Source organism: Photinus pyralis, unplaced genomic scaffold (assembly GCF_008802855.1).
Source record: "Photinus pyralis isolate 1611_PpyrPB1 unplaced genomic scaffold, Ppyr1.3 Ppyr1.4_LG9, whole genome shotgun sequence".
Taxonomy (NCBI): Eukaryota; Metazoa; Arthropoda; class Insecta; order Coleoptera; family Lampyridae; genus Photinus; species Photinus pyralis.
Window position 1 is genome coordinate 24235189 of NW_022170878.1, and position 16444 is coordinate 24251632.

Below are 16444 nucleotides of genomic sequence, written 5' to 3' on the forward strand. Positions count from 1 at the left end.
CTACAAATTTCTATAGCCATTCAACGGCCAACTGCCAACACGACATCTGTGGTAGAATTCATGAACTCAATCTCCACGACTCTACCTGGAGACGAAAACGCCATCGAAGAATGGCATTATTATTGCATGGTGAATGGTACCGTCGGTATCTGGCGGCAATGGGTGAAAGAGCTGGTTAATAAAATCAGGAAGGTTCAAGTATGCACCAGACCATCAGAACCGGGTCTTCAATCTACCACATCCGATAGAAAACGCTTCAGGTACGCCTACTGCCGTATGCCTGGCCACCTTAGAGAAGAGGAAAGAAGAAGATCACATAGCTTTGACCACTATCAACACAAGAACATTATCACCCACCCCCAGCACGACAGCCTCCAGTTACCGGTCCCACGAGGATATCCTGTTAAGAGTGCGGAAAATCAAGCGTCATAAAGAGCCAATGCTCAAGAAGAGCCACTCCGACGACGCGCTTAGGTTATTCCTGGCCGAAAAGCCGAAAAGCAACATTTATTGATTTACCAGAAGCAACGAACCACACGCTCCTCGCCATCGATTGTTTTTTTTTTGCTTGTCAGTTCCTGCCCACAATTTATCCATACTGTAACGGAAACGCTCCAGACATGACGTCGCCTTTGGCGCTCTGGAATTTTCTACGCGCGCGATAGTGGGATTTGTATAGGAATATTCGAGGCTATCCGGTAATTACGCGAGTGTTCTGGACTTACATTGCTTGCGTGTATAAATGGTTGCGGACCGAACATCGCAGTAAGTTTTACTACCGAACGAGATCGAGTACGGATGAAACATCGAGCGCGGAAATATAAATTGCGAAGTGTGTGATATAAATAGTCGATATAAATTGTACAGTTTTTATAGTGTTTTAGTTTTGTTTAATAAATATTGATATAAATCGAACCCGAATTTATAAATCACGTTACAATACAATGGATACAATAACACACAACCCACGATTTATTGTAATAATAATAATAGGTGAGCTCCAAGTGATTAAACACCAATAAAAAGAAACTGTTTGGCTTAACGAAGGCCCGTTACAAGATCTTTCATTTTTTGCATTCCCAATTTAACTCGATATCCGACTCCAAGAGAGCTTTTCTTTAACAGTTCAGTTTTGTAAAATCCCTCGACTTTTTCGGGTCAGTGAAGTTGGAGTGTCGACTTGGAAGGAATTAAGTTCCAAGTGTCTCATAATTTTGTGCTGCTAATTAAAAATGTTGTGCTCTTGAGGTTAATGAGTAATTCAATTTTTTCTGATGATACTCCAACTCCAAGCTGTAGTATTCTGGAAGTAGTTTTGTATTATTTTAAATCGTTTAATTATTAACGAAATGACTATTTGTATGCAGCCGTAAAGAGGAAAAAAACCACCTTTCCGACGATACCAAACAGGATCCATTTATTCAATTATTTTGCTTTCAAAATAATGTCTGATTGCGTTATGTAAGCTAGTATACGGACAAATTTCCCATTTCACTTTCATGTTAATAGGTAATAGTTATTTACATATGAGTATGGTAAATCAAGGTTTACGTTAACGAGTGAGATTTTACTGCGGAAGCGTAGCTGAGGCAGGAATTTCGAAACGAGTAAGGTTAACTGATTTAACATAGGTACAAATAATGTAAAACATTTTTTGCACTCCTTCGTTCTAAATCGCGTTTTCCCAATAAAACACGAACGTCGGGAACGTCAATTTTACAATTAACTATCTACTTTCGCGCACTAGTGCCTAATTTGTCCAACGTATAATCCCAAAAGAGTATGTAAGTACTGGTGTGTCATAAGTGTTAATAGCTTTGATTGTATTTCTACCGTGTAATTTTGTTTTAAGTATACTGCGTATTCTTGGTAGGTTTTGTGTGATAAGTGTTTGTTTTATTATTATGGTCGGCGGTGTTTCTTGTGAGAACTCAGGTCTAGCCTGGTTAACTAATCGCACGGATTAAAATCAAGTAACGATTAGTGTCTGTGTCTGTGTCTGGTGAAGTTATGTAGGGTCCAACATAGCTATTAATGGCCACAATAGTCAACGCTATCACCGAGGCACGTGGCGCAGTGGTCGCGCTCACCGATGCTATTCGGGAGGTTGTGGGTTCGAATCCCGCTGCCGACTGCTCTGTCTGGGGTTTTGTCAGGGGGTTTTCCTCAGACATACGTAGCTTCGCATAATGCTAGCATTATGTTGAAATCTACGAGGCAAATGCTGGAGCAGTACTCTCCCCCTCAGCACCCTAACTCCGTTCCTTCCGTTCCCATCCCTAACTTTACCCATCCTTACAATCCCGTTCTCTGGCTGAAGAGGGCCAGGAAGCCCTGAGCAGCCCGCCTCCGGTATCCCTGTAGTCAGGGCTGCCGGAGGAATGAAACACGTTGGCCTTTTTTTTCCTTTTCAATGCTATCAGGAAAGAAGAAAACAAAACAAAAATATCATTATAATAATTCCTGTAATTTTATTAAATAGAGTTTATTGTGTAAGTGTTTCTTTGGCTTTGCGTTTGGGTTGAATACGAGTGGGTTGTGATAACGTGGTGTGTTTATGTGAAGAAGGAGTTTTGTGTTTTTTAACTGTGCTAGGACGTGTAACTTTATTCGGTGGACCTGTCTTTGTGGTACATGTTGCCTTACTTGTATTTATGGTGTTTCTTTGTTCTAGAGGTTGTATTTGTGTTGTTGCTTGGATTATTGGTGGAGACATTACGGTATTTTGTGAGCCTCTAGTGGCTCTAGTGCTGTTAAGGTTGCTGCGTTTGGGTTGAGTACGGGTTGTGATAACGTGGTGTGTTTCTGAGAAGAAAGAGTATTGTGTTTTTTAGCTGTGCTAGGCCGTGTAACTTTATTGGGTGAGGGCGTCTTTGTAGTGCATGTTGCGTTACTTGTATTTATTGCGTTTGTTTGTTCAGGAAGTTGTGTTTGTGTGGTTGGTTGAGTTAAGGGTGGAGATATTACAGTATGTTGTGTGTCATGTTGTGAGTCTAAAGTGCTGTTTAGGCTTTTGCGTTTGGGTTGTATACTAATGGGTCGTGATAATGTGGTTTGCTTCAGAGGTGAATCTCTGATTGTAGTATATGTTGTATCATTTGTTGTACTTGTTTGTTCGGTAAGTTGTATTTGTGTGTTTGTTTGGGTTAGAGGTGGAGATATTACAGTATGTTGTGTACCGTGTTGTGAGCGAGTGCTGTTGTTAACATGTATACGTTGTGGATCATTTGTGTATGTAGTATCTTGTGTTATGTTTAGAAATTTACGAACAATATGGCATGTGTTGATAATGACTGCTTTTTGTAAATGTTTGTATGTGTTTTTGTCTAAACCTAATAGTTGTAGATTGTGGTGTATTGTCTTTGGTATAACTCCGGTAGCACTAAGAATAATGGGAACTATAACAGTAGATTTCATTCTCCATTGCGTCTTAAGCTCGATAGCTATATCGGTGTATTTACAGTGTTTTTCTGCATGTGTTTTAGTTAAGTTGTTAGTGTTGGGTATGGCAATGTCTATAATACAAATGGATTTTTGTGTTTTATCTATAAGTGTAATATCTGGTCTATTATTGTGGATAGTTTTTTCTGTGAGTAGTGTCCTGTCCCAATATAATTTGTGTGTGTTGTTTTCAAGTATGATCTGTGGCGTGTATTTGTAGTATGGTGTCTTATCTGTTATGAGATTGTGTTCAAGTGCTAATTTTTGATGTATGATTTTAGCTACCTGATCGTGTCGATGTTTGTATTCAGTTTGTGCAAGTCGTGTGCATGCCGATATTATATGTTGGATTGTTTCTGATGTTTGTGAACAGAGTCGACAAGAATCGGTTGTCACTGTTTTGTCTTTATGTATGTGTNAAAGGAAAATCAAACGCCAATTTCAAAACTTGGTTTTGCGCATGCGCAGTGCCAAGTTTTTTATTTATGGAAGAATTTAAACGAAATTTGATACAAAAGCACTTCGAATAAAGGAAAATCAAACGCCAATTTCAAAATTTGGTTTTGCGCATGCGCAGTGCCAACTTTTTTATTTATGGAAGAATTTAAACGAAAATTGATACATAGGCACTTGGGATAAAGGAAAATCAAACGCCAATTTCAAAATTTGGTTTTGCGCATGCGCCATGCCAACTGTTTTTATTATGAAGAATTTAAATATGAAATTGTGATTACATAGCACTTGGAATAAAGAAAATCTAGCGCCAGTTCAAAATTTTATTTTGCGCATGCGCCGTGCCAATCTTTTATCTATGGAACTATTAAGTGAAAAAAAAAAAAAAAAAAAAAAATTTTGATACTTAGGCGCTTTGAACAAAGGAAAATCTAACATTAGTTTTAAAATTTAGGTTTGCGCATGCGCAGTTCCAACTTTCTTATTTAGAAAAGCATTGAAATGAAATTCTTCTCATAAACTGAAATTGAAGTAGCACGTCAACAATGGATTGCCCATGTGCAACGCTATCTTTCATATTTGTGGCCGGATTTTTACGATTTTAACAGAAGTTGCATCTTACAAATGGGAAATGAATGCAAGTGGAAATGCACTTTATGTAAATCGTTTACGATTACTTTTTAACTTGTTTTGTATAGTTACGTGTGTTAATGACCTGGTCTTGTATTGCTAACATGAAACCCTCAGTCTCCGGGAAAACATCACATTCAGACAACCACCTGTGCGTTGCTATAGAATCAACACAATCCTGGCTAACCTCTTGTGGAAATCGTCCATGTAAAGGCTTTTGGTTCCATGTTTGTATATTATTTGTGATGTATGTAAGTTTGGATGTGGGTGGGAGTATATTAGTTTCGTGTAGGTTAAGTGGTGTGTAAGATTTGTCTGCATATGTTACTGTTTTGTGTAAAATTGAAGTATCTGATTTGTTATAAAAGTATTGTTGTAAATTGTGTATTTGTGTTTGGTGCAATAGTTTTATATCTGTAAGTCCTCTACCTCCTTCCGAACGAGGAAGGTAAAGTCGTATAGTAGAGGAGTAAGGGTGATGTATATGGTGTTTTGTTAATAGTGTACGTGTGTTTCTCTGTATTTGTTCTAAATCTGTATTTGTCCAACGTATAATCCCAAAAGAGTATGTAAGCACTGGTGTGGCATAAGTGTTAATTAATAGCTTTGATTGTATTTCTACCGTGTAATTTTGTTTTAAGTATACTGCGTACTCTTTGTAGGTATTGTGTGATAAGTGTTTGTTTTATACTCGTATATTTAATGTGTGTGTTTTGCTGAAATCCAAGATACTTATAAGTCTCATTCTCGTCCATGGAATTTATTAAATTACCCTGTTCGAGCTCATAATCTAAAAGTTGTCTTTTACCAGCTGTGATGTGTTGTGTTTTACATTTATCGATTCCAAAGTCCATTTGTATGTCACGTGAAAATGTTTCCGTGATGTGTAGAAGGTGATTAAGTTTTATGCTTGTGGAAGAGTATAATTTCAGATCGTCCATGTAAGGGGTTCATGTTAGCAACAGGTGTGTAATGTTGTGATGTATTTCGTGGTTGTGTTTAATATTGTACCCAAAGTTAGTAGTGTTTAACAAATATGAAAGTGGATTAAGAGCAAGACAAAACCAAAGCGGACTTAAAGAATCGCCTTGAAAAATGCCTCTTTTAATTTGTATTGGGTCAGTAATAAGTTTTGTGTCGTTTAGTGTAAGTGTTAACGTAGTGTTCCCACATGACATTATGTAATTGAGAAATTGTGTAATATTGTTGCTGACTTTGTATATTGAGAGTACTTGTTGTAACCAAGAGTATGGTACTGAATCGAATGCTTTTTTGTAATCAATGTATGCAGTGTGTATGTTTCGTTTGTTATGTCTGGATTGTTCAAGTATTACAGAGTCTATAATGAGTTGCTCTTTACAGCCTCTGGAACACTTGGTACACCCTTTTTGTTCTTCGTATAAAATGTTGTTATCAGTACAGTGTTGGTATATTTTGTTGGTAATGCATGATGTAAGGATTTTGTATATTGTAGGAAGGCATGTAATTGGTCTATATTTAGATGGGTCTTGTGTATTGTTGTCTTTTGGGAGCATGTAAGTGATACCTTGTGTAAAGAATGCAGGAGTGCGATCTGGTGAATTAAGAAGTTCAGTAAATTGTTGTGCAAGGTAAGAGTGAGTGTAGGTAAAATATTTCCACCAAAAGTTGTGAATGTTATCAATGCCTGGACTTTTCCAGTTATGTAAGTGATTAATAGTTTGAATGATGTCTGTTGTAGTGATGTTTGTGTTATTCATAGGGGTAATGTATTCAGTGCGTGTGGTTTCTGTGGTAATCCACGGGGCGTGTGGATTGTGTTTAATGTCTTTGGCCCATAAGTCAGACCAGTATTGCTGGAGTGAGTGTAGAGATGGTGGAATGAGTTTTTCATTAGTGCTGTTTTGTGTTAGTGATCTGTAAAATAGTTTTTCGATATGTTTAAATTGTGTGTTATGGCGCTTTCTGTCTGCAGTTTCCCTATAGCGTTTTAAACGGTTTGTGTATATTGATAGTTTTTGTGTGAGTGTATCTCTATGTTCGTTATAGTTTGTATTTTGTTCTCGTGTGGTGTGATTGTTTAGTTTTGTAGTTATGTGTTGTACTTGTCGTGTTAATTTTGAAGAACGAGTTCCTTGTATGTATTGTGTAATTCGACCCAAGTCACGTCTGATGTCATCGATGCGATTAATCAGGCGTTTTTCCCAAGCCGGGGGTGAGCGTTTTTTTGTTGTGTGGTGTTCTTTGTTTGTTGTTATTCTTGAACCGTTACATCTAGAAACTGCAACCGCACCGCAATACACAACAAAGTGTAGTTGATGTAAGCTTGTGTTATCGTTAATGTAATTTGGTAAAATGTGATCATTTAGTGTTTTTGAGAGTGTGCGTAATTTTGTAGTGTGACTTTGTTTAGGTATTCGTGCTCTTTGTGTTGGGTCAGTGTTTGAGAATTCTAACAATGCATTGTCAAATTCTTTTTGAAGGGATGTGAGTGTTTGGTTTATGTGATTATTTATATCTATCGGTTGCTGGGATGTCGCAAATGTCTGTATTTCAGAGTTGTTTAGAACGGGTGTATTATCTTGTACGATGAGTGTGTTGTTTGTGTTGAGTAGTGCTTCAATTTCGTGCCTGATTTATTCCTGTGTGTCTAATGTAAGGAGTGTATTTTTAATGATAACTCTACGTTGGTCTGCAATGCGTTGTTCTGTTAAGTGTGCTAAATGTGGGTATTGTGTAATGAACGCGTGATATAGTTTACCTCTGTATGCTGTCCTGTCCGTTTCCATCTTCGTGATCTCCAGATACGTATACCGAAAATGAAGCGATTCATCCCTTCCCATCCACAAGCGGTTGAGAAGCAGGCACAAAGGTCTCTTCATGGCGGTCCTCTTCATTATTATTATTATGGTCGGTGTTTCTTGTGAGAGCTCAGGTCTAGCCTGGTTAACTAATCGCACGGATTAAAATCAAGTAACGATTAGTGTCTGTGTCTGTGTCTGGTTATGTAGGGTCCAAAAAAAAAAAAACATCACACACGTACATTTAAATCTAGGGATAGTATATGTAATTCGTACTTACCAACATACCTATTGATGGGCACAATAGCCAACGCTATCAGGAAAGAGGAAAACAAAACAAAAAAAATCATTATATTTTCCAATGTCAAAATAGCCCTGACATTTAGATTTTCTTGACGGTTTCAGGTAAAAATAATTACTTTATTTAAATTACATAAGCGAGGTCCTAGGACGTGGGAAATATTTATCTCTCTATTGTCTTGATTGTGTTTCATTTTGTTTCCAATTACGAGTATAATCATTTTTTTGCTTGTGTTCATTTTATGCTTCAAGGCGGCATGTTCATTATCAGCAGTTCATTTGATATTTTCTTTTTAATAAAAAAGTAATTTAAAAACTTGCGATTCCATTAAAAAGAGCGGTTATTAATTAGTGTTTTAATAAAAAATATTTAATTGCTCCTAACATTAGCGCGAAATGCGAGAGTAATTTTAAGAGGAGACTAATTAAAGAGTACCTACTGGAAAAAAATTTCATGAAAGTTTGAGGAGAAACTTGAAGGAACCGTGACGGAAATTTGAGGGCAAAGGACAGTGTAAATGAAAAAAAGAAGAAATGGGATGCAAACAATTCGGGTAAATTAGTATACCGGATGGCTTCCCATAACGTCACGTAACTGTGATGCCATTTAATAGGCGCCATTAGATGTATAATATTAACAATGTACTCTTATAAACTGTAGCTGTAGCAATCAAGGTCGGCCTATTTTATTAGCTTCTGATAAGATAACTATGAAATTCAAACTGATTTATCTCGATTCCTTATCTAGCTGAAATGTAACGCAATTTCAAAAAATGTAGACTTGCCACCATTTTTTTGGAACTTTTAGAATACTTAAGAGGGAATCCACGTGACGCTCCCCTCCCCCTCGCGCACCAGCAAATTTTATACTTACATTTGTTCAGTTGTATGATGGACTGGAAGTCGAAAAGCATCAGACCAACGAATCCGAGGAAGAATGCGAACGCATTTTGCGTTCCTACATTTCTGTGAGTGTCACACGGCTGCAGTATACTTGCGATTACAGTGTCGTGTCTAGCTTTACATTGCCGATCTTCTTCAAAGGATGGCGAAAGGAGTTGACAGAAGCCGACGTTTACGAGCCACTCTCCGGTTATCGTGCGCGCTTGCTTGGTGAAAAATTGGAGCAGCTATGGAGAGAAGAGGTTGAGAAATGTAAAAAATCGAAAGCGACGCCGACGCTCCGAAATCAGCTAATACGAGCCTTTTGGTTTGAAGGCATCGTGAATGGATTGGTATTGATGGTGGTTGAAGTGATTGTCAAGTGAGTGACTTGAGAAGTTGTAGGTAAAAAAAGACTTTTTAGGCCTCTGCAATGCGTTCTGATAGGCAGACTTATTACCGTCGTTTCCTCCGTGGAGAACGTGGGGAAGCATGAATTGTATATGTATGGTGCGGGGATGGCTTGTTGTTCGCTGATAACTTCCAGCTTAATTCACCCGTACTTGCTGGCAGTACATAATCTGGGTTTGAAGCTGAGGATCGCGTGCATTTCTTTAGTTTATCGGAAGATACTGAGACTAAAACTTAGTGAATTCGAAGGGATGAGTTCTGGCAAAATTCTCACGCTAGTTACAAACGATTCGAATCGTTTCTACGAGATTCCTTTACTGATACACTACATGTTGGTGGCGGTGCTTCAAATCGCGGTAGTTGGATGGTTCCTATATAAAGAGTTTGGGATTTCGTCGCTAATTGGTGTTTTCTTTATAATTTCATTCGTTGGGCTGTATTGTGAGTAACCTTGATATTTACTTTTCAAAGTTTGCTGTTACAGACCTTTTGGGAACAATTTCGAAACGGTTACGTTCGAAAATACTCACGAAAACAGATGAAAGGGTACGTGTGACGAAGGAGATCATCTACGGCATACAAGTGCTCAAAATGTACAAGTGGGAAGGCTATTTTTCGAATTTGGTGTCTGAATGTCGCAGGTAAAGCGCCTACTATTCAAATTTGGCATAACATCTTCAATTTTTAAGATTCGAAATCAGATTCACGCGTATTTCTTCTTACGTAAAAGGAATGTGTGCGAGTTTCCAACTTTTTGTACTACGCACGTCGGTTTTTGCAACAATTTTGGCCTTTGTGCTCTTAGGAAACGATATAACAGCGGCGAAAGCATTTCAATTAGTATCTTTCTACGCTATCCTGCGAGCCCCTATCGTATCCTTCCTGCCAAAGGCAATTTATGTGATAATGGAGTCCGTAATTCCGCTGGAAAGGTTAAGCGAGTTTCTTCGCTGCGATGAAACCCAGAAGGATTCACACGCTCGCTCAGACGAAAGTGGAGACGCAATTATACTCCGCAACGTTTTTGTGCAGAAAGCTTCCACCAACCTTCTTTCTGACATCAATGTCAGTATAGGACGGGGTCGCTTAGTGGTTATTGTCGGGCCGGTCGGTTGCGGAAAAACAAGCTTGGCACACGCCATCCTAAACGAGATGTCTTTAAGCTCAGGATCAATAACAGTGTCAGGAAGTGTCAGTTACGCATCTCAAGAACCTTGGATTTTCACCAGCACTGTGCGACAGAATATCATTTTCGGCAATAAAATCGACAAACAACGCTACGACAACGTAGTGAAAGCTTGCGCTTTAAGTCGTGACCTAAAACTGTTTCCTCACCACGATCAGACAATCGTGGGCGAGCATGGTGCGTCACTAAGTGGTGGACAAAAAGCGAGAATCGGTCTGGCTAGAGCCGTTTACAGGAACGCCGACATTTACATTTTGGACGATCCTCTATCGGCTGTCGACTCCCGGGTTGGAAAATCAATCTTCCACGACTGCTTCAAGTCACTATTGAAGGATAAGACTGTCGTCTTAATTACTCATCAGGTGCAATATTTGAAGGCCGCCGATGACATTATTGTACTGAACAACGGTACGGTAACAGCCCAAGGTAGCTTTTCAGACTTGGTTTCCCAAAACGTCGACTTTGATGTGATACTTTGCAACGGGGACGGTGAAATGATCACAGAGTGCGAAACAAATCCTCAGAAAGTCCGAACAACGAGCACAGGGTCATTGGTGTCCAAGCAGGTAGATGCCCCAGACACAACGGACGAGCAAACAACCAGTGGTGCCGTTGCAAGTTCAGTTTATAAAACCTACTTCTCAGCGGGAAGCCATTGGAGCACCTCGTGCTTTGTGATTGCTCTATTTGTGATAGCCCAAGTACTTGCAAGTGGATCTGATTACTTCATCGCTTACTGGTGCGTGTTAATTCAGATAGAGCGGACATGTACCTAATGTTGTGATTTCAGGGTGAATTTGAATCAAGTACAAACCTCGTCGGTCAGCATGCCAATTAACATATTCATTTACATTTACACAACCATAATCTTCGGAGTTATAGTATTTGTTATTGCTGCAATGGTCACCTTACATAGTTTGTGCATGGAATCGTCAACCGGATTACACAACGCCATGTTTACAAGTGTTCTCGGATCTCCATTAAAATTTTTCCACCTAAACCACTCTGGACGAATCTTGAACCGATTCTCCAAAGACCTACAAACAATCGATGAAGAGCTACCACTGATGATGCACGAGACTGTTTTGATGGGTCTTATGACTACTGGAGCAATTGTTCTTATTGCCGTTGTCAACTACGTGTCATTAATTCCAGCTGCCATCGCTATTGTAATGTTGTACTATCTGCGCAAGTTCTATCTCGCAACAAGTAGGAAGCTTAAACGCATAGAGGCGACAAGTACGTATTATTGAAGATAATATGAAGATAATGAACAAAATTCTAAGCTAGGAGTCCGGTTTTGGGCTATGTAAACGCCACGATCGAGGGATTATCAACGATACGCGCGTTTAACGCTGAGCAGGTTGTGCTAAATGAGTTTAACTACCACCAAGATCTGAATTCTTCCGCCTCTTACATGTTCATCTCAACATCCAGAGCCTTTGGTTATTGGACTGATCTATCGTGCACCATGTTTAACACCTGTGCCATATTTCTTCTCCTTATCACTGGCAGTAAGTGTTAAACACGCACCTCAAGCCTTCTTTTAAGTTTGTAGATAACTTCGGCGGAAATATCGGGCTAACCATAACTCAAAGCTTAGGATTGACAGGCATTCTCCAGTTCGTGATCCGGCAATACGCTGAAATGGAGAACGCCATGACGTCGGTAGAGCGCGTTCTGGAATACGGCGCCCTCGAGCAAGAACCGGAAGATCACTGCATTACACCTCCGCCAAACTGGCCGGAACACGGCAAAATCGTTTTCGACAGCATTTCACTCCGATACTCACGTGAGCTTCTGATCTTAAACGACATCAACCTCGTAATAAAACCAAGGGAGAAAGTCGGCATTGTTGGGCGAACGGGGGCTGGGAAATCGTCGATAATCAACGCCATGTTTAGATTAAGCGAGTTTTCCGGCTCCATTACAATCGACGGAATCGATACTAAGACTGTTCCACTGTGTGACTTGCGCTCCAAAATTTCGATTATTCCCCAACAGCCGACCATCTTCTCGGGATCGTTGAGAAATAACCTCGATCCGTTGGACGAATATTCTGATGCCATTCTATGGACAGCTCTGGAGAATGTCGAACTGAAAGATACCGTCAGTAATTTACCTTTCGGTTTAAATTCGGTAATTACCGAAGGTGGTCTCAGTTTTAGCATTGGTCAACGTCAACTGATGTGTTTGGCGCGTGCGATGCTGAGGAACAACAAGATTCTCGTCCTCGATGAAGCTACGGCAAACGTGGATCCAAAGACTGATCTTTTGATTCAGACGGCTGTTAGGAAGAATTTTTCGAATTGCACGGTTCTGACGATTGCTCACAGATTGGACACTGTGATAGACTCTGATAAGATTTTGGTTATAGACGGGGGGAAGGTTGTCGAATTTGACCATCCTCACGTGTTGTTGCAAGATTGTGACGGTGTCTTCTACGCCATGGTTAATCAAACGGATCGGCGGAATGTTTGCGAAAACGGTAAATAATGTTTGTTCCGTTTCGTATATGTACCTACCAACTTTCGCTTGTTGTAGGATGACCCAAAAAATTCTCCAAAGAACTATCACTGACCTTTTTTAATTGCAATAAAGATTTTTTAAGAATCTTGTTAACATGTTACTCCAAAGACTGCCATGTTATATTAGAAGCCCTTGTTTGATGGATCCCTCTTACTTCTGTTTGCGCCGCTGCTAAAACTCTAGAGAAGCCGCCGATTTCCAATCATCTTCATTCAATTCAGTAAAAGGTTTTGGTAATTCCCAAAGAATATTAGTGAATAATGTTGGGAAGGCACCCACAAGTACCATCATAAAATAGGGACGACCATTATTTTTGGCATAACTCGCATAAGATCAAAAGCTGGTCCGTTGTTCCTTTTTCCGATTCCCTAGGTAAAATTCGGCCTCGCTGACCATTTTTCAAGTCGTCCAAATCGAGATCGACTCCATTCCCGAGAGCGCACACCTATGCACCGGTGCAAGGCAAAAATTAGACAGGAGTAGTAGTTTGAAGCTCTATTAAAGAACGACTTCCTATCAAGAAGTGAAGCTCATGGACAAGTACTGACTGCTCCAGCATCAGTGTGGTTTCGAGACCAAGTCGCCCACTCGAACTTCACAATCCTTCCAGAGGCAAACAACCTCAGTTTCAGAGTCGACACGCGGTGGAAATGTACCAAGATGGCCCAGATTTTCGGTTCTGTAACCACTACCGCAGAACAACACCAACAGATCCAGAATTTTCCCACCTCTTCCTCATCAGCCCAAGGACTACTGTTCCCACACTTTCCTCATAAGGAGAGATCAAGACTTTCTTCCACTCGCATCGTATAAGATTCGTATAAATGGTCCGCCTTTTAGTCCAATACAGTTCCACCTTCCGAGAAAACACGATCCCTACCTTATGGGGAGCATCCCATTCCATTTATAGGCGAGAATCAAGTAATTGTCACTTCTCCATATCGACTATTTCGTTTCCAAACAAGACCTACTGCTATGCAAAGAGATCACGACCTAAATATGCGATTCTTTCTGTGGCAATGGCCCGAAAACCCGATGGATCCACCAGAATCTGTGTTACCTGCTGCCCCGGATGGACGATTTACTCCACGTCACGCTACTCGTAAATCACAATCTATCCTTAAGACCGTGATAATTTTAACGTTCCGAAACTAATACCCTCTATGTTTTGCACTGAAACAATATAGCCGATACACAAATGTGTAAACTCAACTTAGTAGCTTCGTCAACTCCAGAATGAATCCATCGCAGAATTCTTATAGACGACAAACATGGGAGATCATGCATCCATTTGCAAAAACCACTTTCAGTCTCAGCATCTACTGGTGCATCCCACGCCCAACCAAGCTTCTTTTCCCATGTGGTCTGCAGTACCTATCAACTTTGACTTTAAAGTCGTCAGCAAAGTGAATCCAGTGGGATCGAAAATCCTTTGAGCTATTGTCAGCATCATTCTCTTCTTAACTGGTGAGGTATCGGAATTGCCCCAATTTTGAAGAGAGTCCCGGAGTTTCTTCTGTCAACTAGGAAGAATGGTTTTGGGTTTGGTAGCAAACTTTATTAAGGAATTCGAATTCAGACGTCGACGTGTCAAAAATCGTCCTGAAAATGTGAGAAATAATCTCAGAATGCAAGAGGGAATGCAGAGAAGATTATCAGATTGTGGAAACATTTCCTAGAATATAGCATTTTTTGTTTAAATAATATTATCGTTGCGCTTTTAACGATCGATATGTGCGGAATTGTATCTAAAGCCTTCCCACTTGCTCGCATGAGAACATTCTGCCATATCGGTCTATGCATCTTGTAGTTTTATATCTGTAAGTCCTCTGCCTCCTGCCGAACGAGGAAGGTAAAGTCGTATAGTAGAGGAGTGAGGGTGATGTATATGGTGTTTTGTTAATAGTGTACGTGTGTTTCTCTGTTCGAGCTCATAATCTAAAAGTTGTCTTTTACCAGGTGTGATGTGTTGCGTTTTACATTTATCGATTGCAAAGTCCATTTGTATGTTACGTGAGAATGTTTCGGTAATGTGTAGAAGGTGATTAAGTTTTATGCTTGTGGAAGAGTATAATTTAAGATCGTCCATGTAAAATAGGTGTGTAATGTTGTGATGTATTTCGTGGTTATGTTTATATTGTACCCAAAGTTAGTAGTGTTTAACAAATATGAAAGTGGATTAAGAGCAAGATAAAACCACAGCGGACTTACAGGTTCGCCTTGAAAAATTCCTCTTTTAATTTGTATTGGGTCAGTAATAAGTTTTGTGTCGTTTAGTGTAAGTGTTAACGTAGTGTTCCAACATGGCATTATGTAATTGAGGAATTGTATTTTTGTAATCAATGTATGCAGTGTGTATGTTTCGTTTGTTGTGTCTGGATTGTTCAAGTATTACAGAGTCTATAATGAGTTGCTCTTTACAGCCTCTGGAATACTTGATACACCCTTTTTGTTCTTCGTATAAAATGTCGTTATCAGTACAGTGTTGGTATATTTTGTTTGTAATGCATGATGTAAGGATATTGTAGGAAGGCATGTAATTGGTCTATATTTAGATGGCTCTTGTGTATTGTTGTATTTTGGGAGCATGTAAGTGATACCTTGTGTAAAGAATGCTGGAGTGCGACCTGGTGAATTAAGAAGTTCAGTAAATTGTTGTGCAAGGTAAGAGTGGGTGTAGGTAAAATATTTCCACCAACAGTTGTGAATGTTATCAATGCCTGGACTTTTCCAATTATGTAAGTGATTAATAGGTTGAAGATGTCTGTTGTAGTGTTATTCATAGAGGTAATGTATTCAGTGCGTGTGGTAATCCACGGGGCGTGTGGATTGTGTTTAATGTCTTTGGTCCATAAGTCAGACCAGTATTGCTGAAGTGAGTGTAGAGACGGTGGAATGAGTTTTTCATTAGTGCTGTTTTGTGTTAGTGATCTGTAAAATAGTTTTTCGTTATGTTTAAATTGTGTGTTATGGCGCTTTCTATCTACAGCTTCCCTATAGCGTTTTAAACGGTTTGTGTATATTGATAGTTTTTGTGTGAGTGTATCTCTATGTTCGTTATAGTTTGTATTTTGTTCTCGTGTGGTGTGATTGTTTAGTTTTGTAGTTATGTGTTGTACTTGTCGTGTTAGTTTTGAAGAACGAGTTCCTTGTATGTATTGTGTCAATCCGACCCAAGTCACGTCTGATGTTATCGATGAGATTTATCAGGCGTTTTTCCCAAGCCGGGGGTGAGCGATTTTTTGTTGTGTGCTGTTCTTTGTTTATTGTTATTATTATGGTCGGTGTTCCTTGTGATAACTCAGGTCTAGCCTGTTTAACTAATCGCACGGATTAAAATCAAGTAACGATTAGTGTTTGTCTGTACGTGGTTCGTATTGTATAATAATAATAAACATATTAAGGAAATATAGGAATAGTATGTAATTCATACTTACCAAAATTGATGTCCACAACAGCCCACGCTAACAAACTCCCCTGTGGGTTCAGGGATAGAATTGGCCCGCTCCCGTCCTGGAGATCGTAAAAGGCGATCAATGGACACTAAAGGCGACGAGTCCAACCGCCTTTAGTACTTACCTACATTGTTGCTTCCCACACCCACCTTCCATACTCTCCTATCCTTTTATCCCCCAGTTTCCTTTTAGTCACACATCGCACTTTCCTTATTAAAAAACAAAAACGATTAAAACTCAAAAAAGGCCATGGCCCGCTGGCATTAGCGGAAAAATGCAAACCTGGACTCGATTTTTTTATGATGGAAAACTTCTCTAGCCCTTCGGGGCGTCGACTTTTTACTGATCAGGGGTTCGGATTGTCCCCAGATCCGGCA

The 16444-nt window shown here is 39.6% G+C and overlaps 1 protein-coding gene across 4 annotated transcripts; it reads left to right on the top strand.

Moving 5' to 3' along the window:
• The first annotated feature begins 8058 nt into the window (after positions 1-8058).
• LOC116180864 (multidrug resistance-associated protein 4-like) lies at positions 8059-14478 on the top strand. Of its 4 annotated transcripts, none has more exons than XM_031501030.1 (9): positions 8059-8572; positions 8623-8868; positions 8911-9338; positions 9382-9538; positions 9587-10822; positions 10874-11322; positions 11370-11597; positions 11642-12571; positions 12628-14478. In XM_031501030.1, exons 1-9 carry the CDS (start codon positions 8493-8495, stop codon positions 12630-12632), a joined length of 3759 nt encoding a protein of 1252 aa, XP_031356890.1. In that variant the 5' UTR covers positions 8059-8492; the 3' UTR covers positions 12633-14478. The 4 variants fall into 4 exon arrangements, with proteins under 4 accessions (XP_031356890.1, XP_031356891.1, XP_031356889.1 ...); XM_031501031.1 differs by lacking the exon at positions 12628-14478 and having other exon boundaries at positions 11642-12192; positions 12246-12378; XM_031501029.1 differs by having other exon boundaries at positions 8060-8572; positions 11642-12696.
• The last annotated feature ends 1966 nt before the right edge of the window (positions 14479-16444 follow it).

Excerpts from the sequence above, each read along its gene's own strand:
- LOC116180864 (XM_031501029.1), top strand. The coding sequence starts at position 8,493 with ATGATGGACTGGAAGTCGAAAAGCATCAGACCAACGAATCCGAGGAAG. Across the intron at positions 8,869-8,910 it reads GTGGTTGAAGTGATTGTCAA|GCCTCTGCAATGCGTTCTGA; the intron begins GTGAGTGACTTG and ends AAGACTTTTTAG. Across the intron at positions 9,539-9,586 it reads TTGGTGTCTGAATGTCGCAG|ATTCGAAATCAGATTCACGC; the intron begins GTAAAGCGCCTA and ends TCAATTTTTAAG.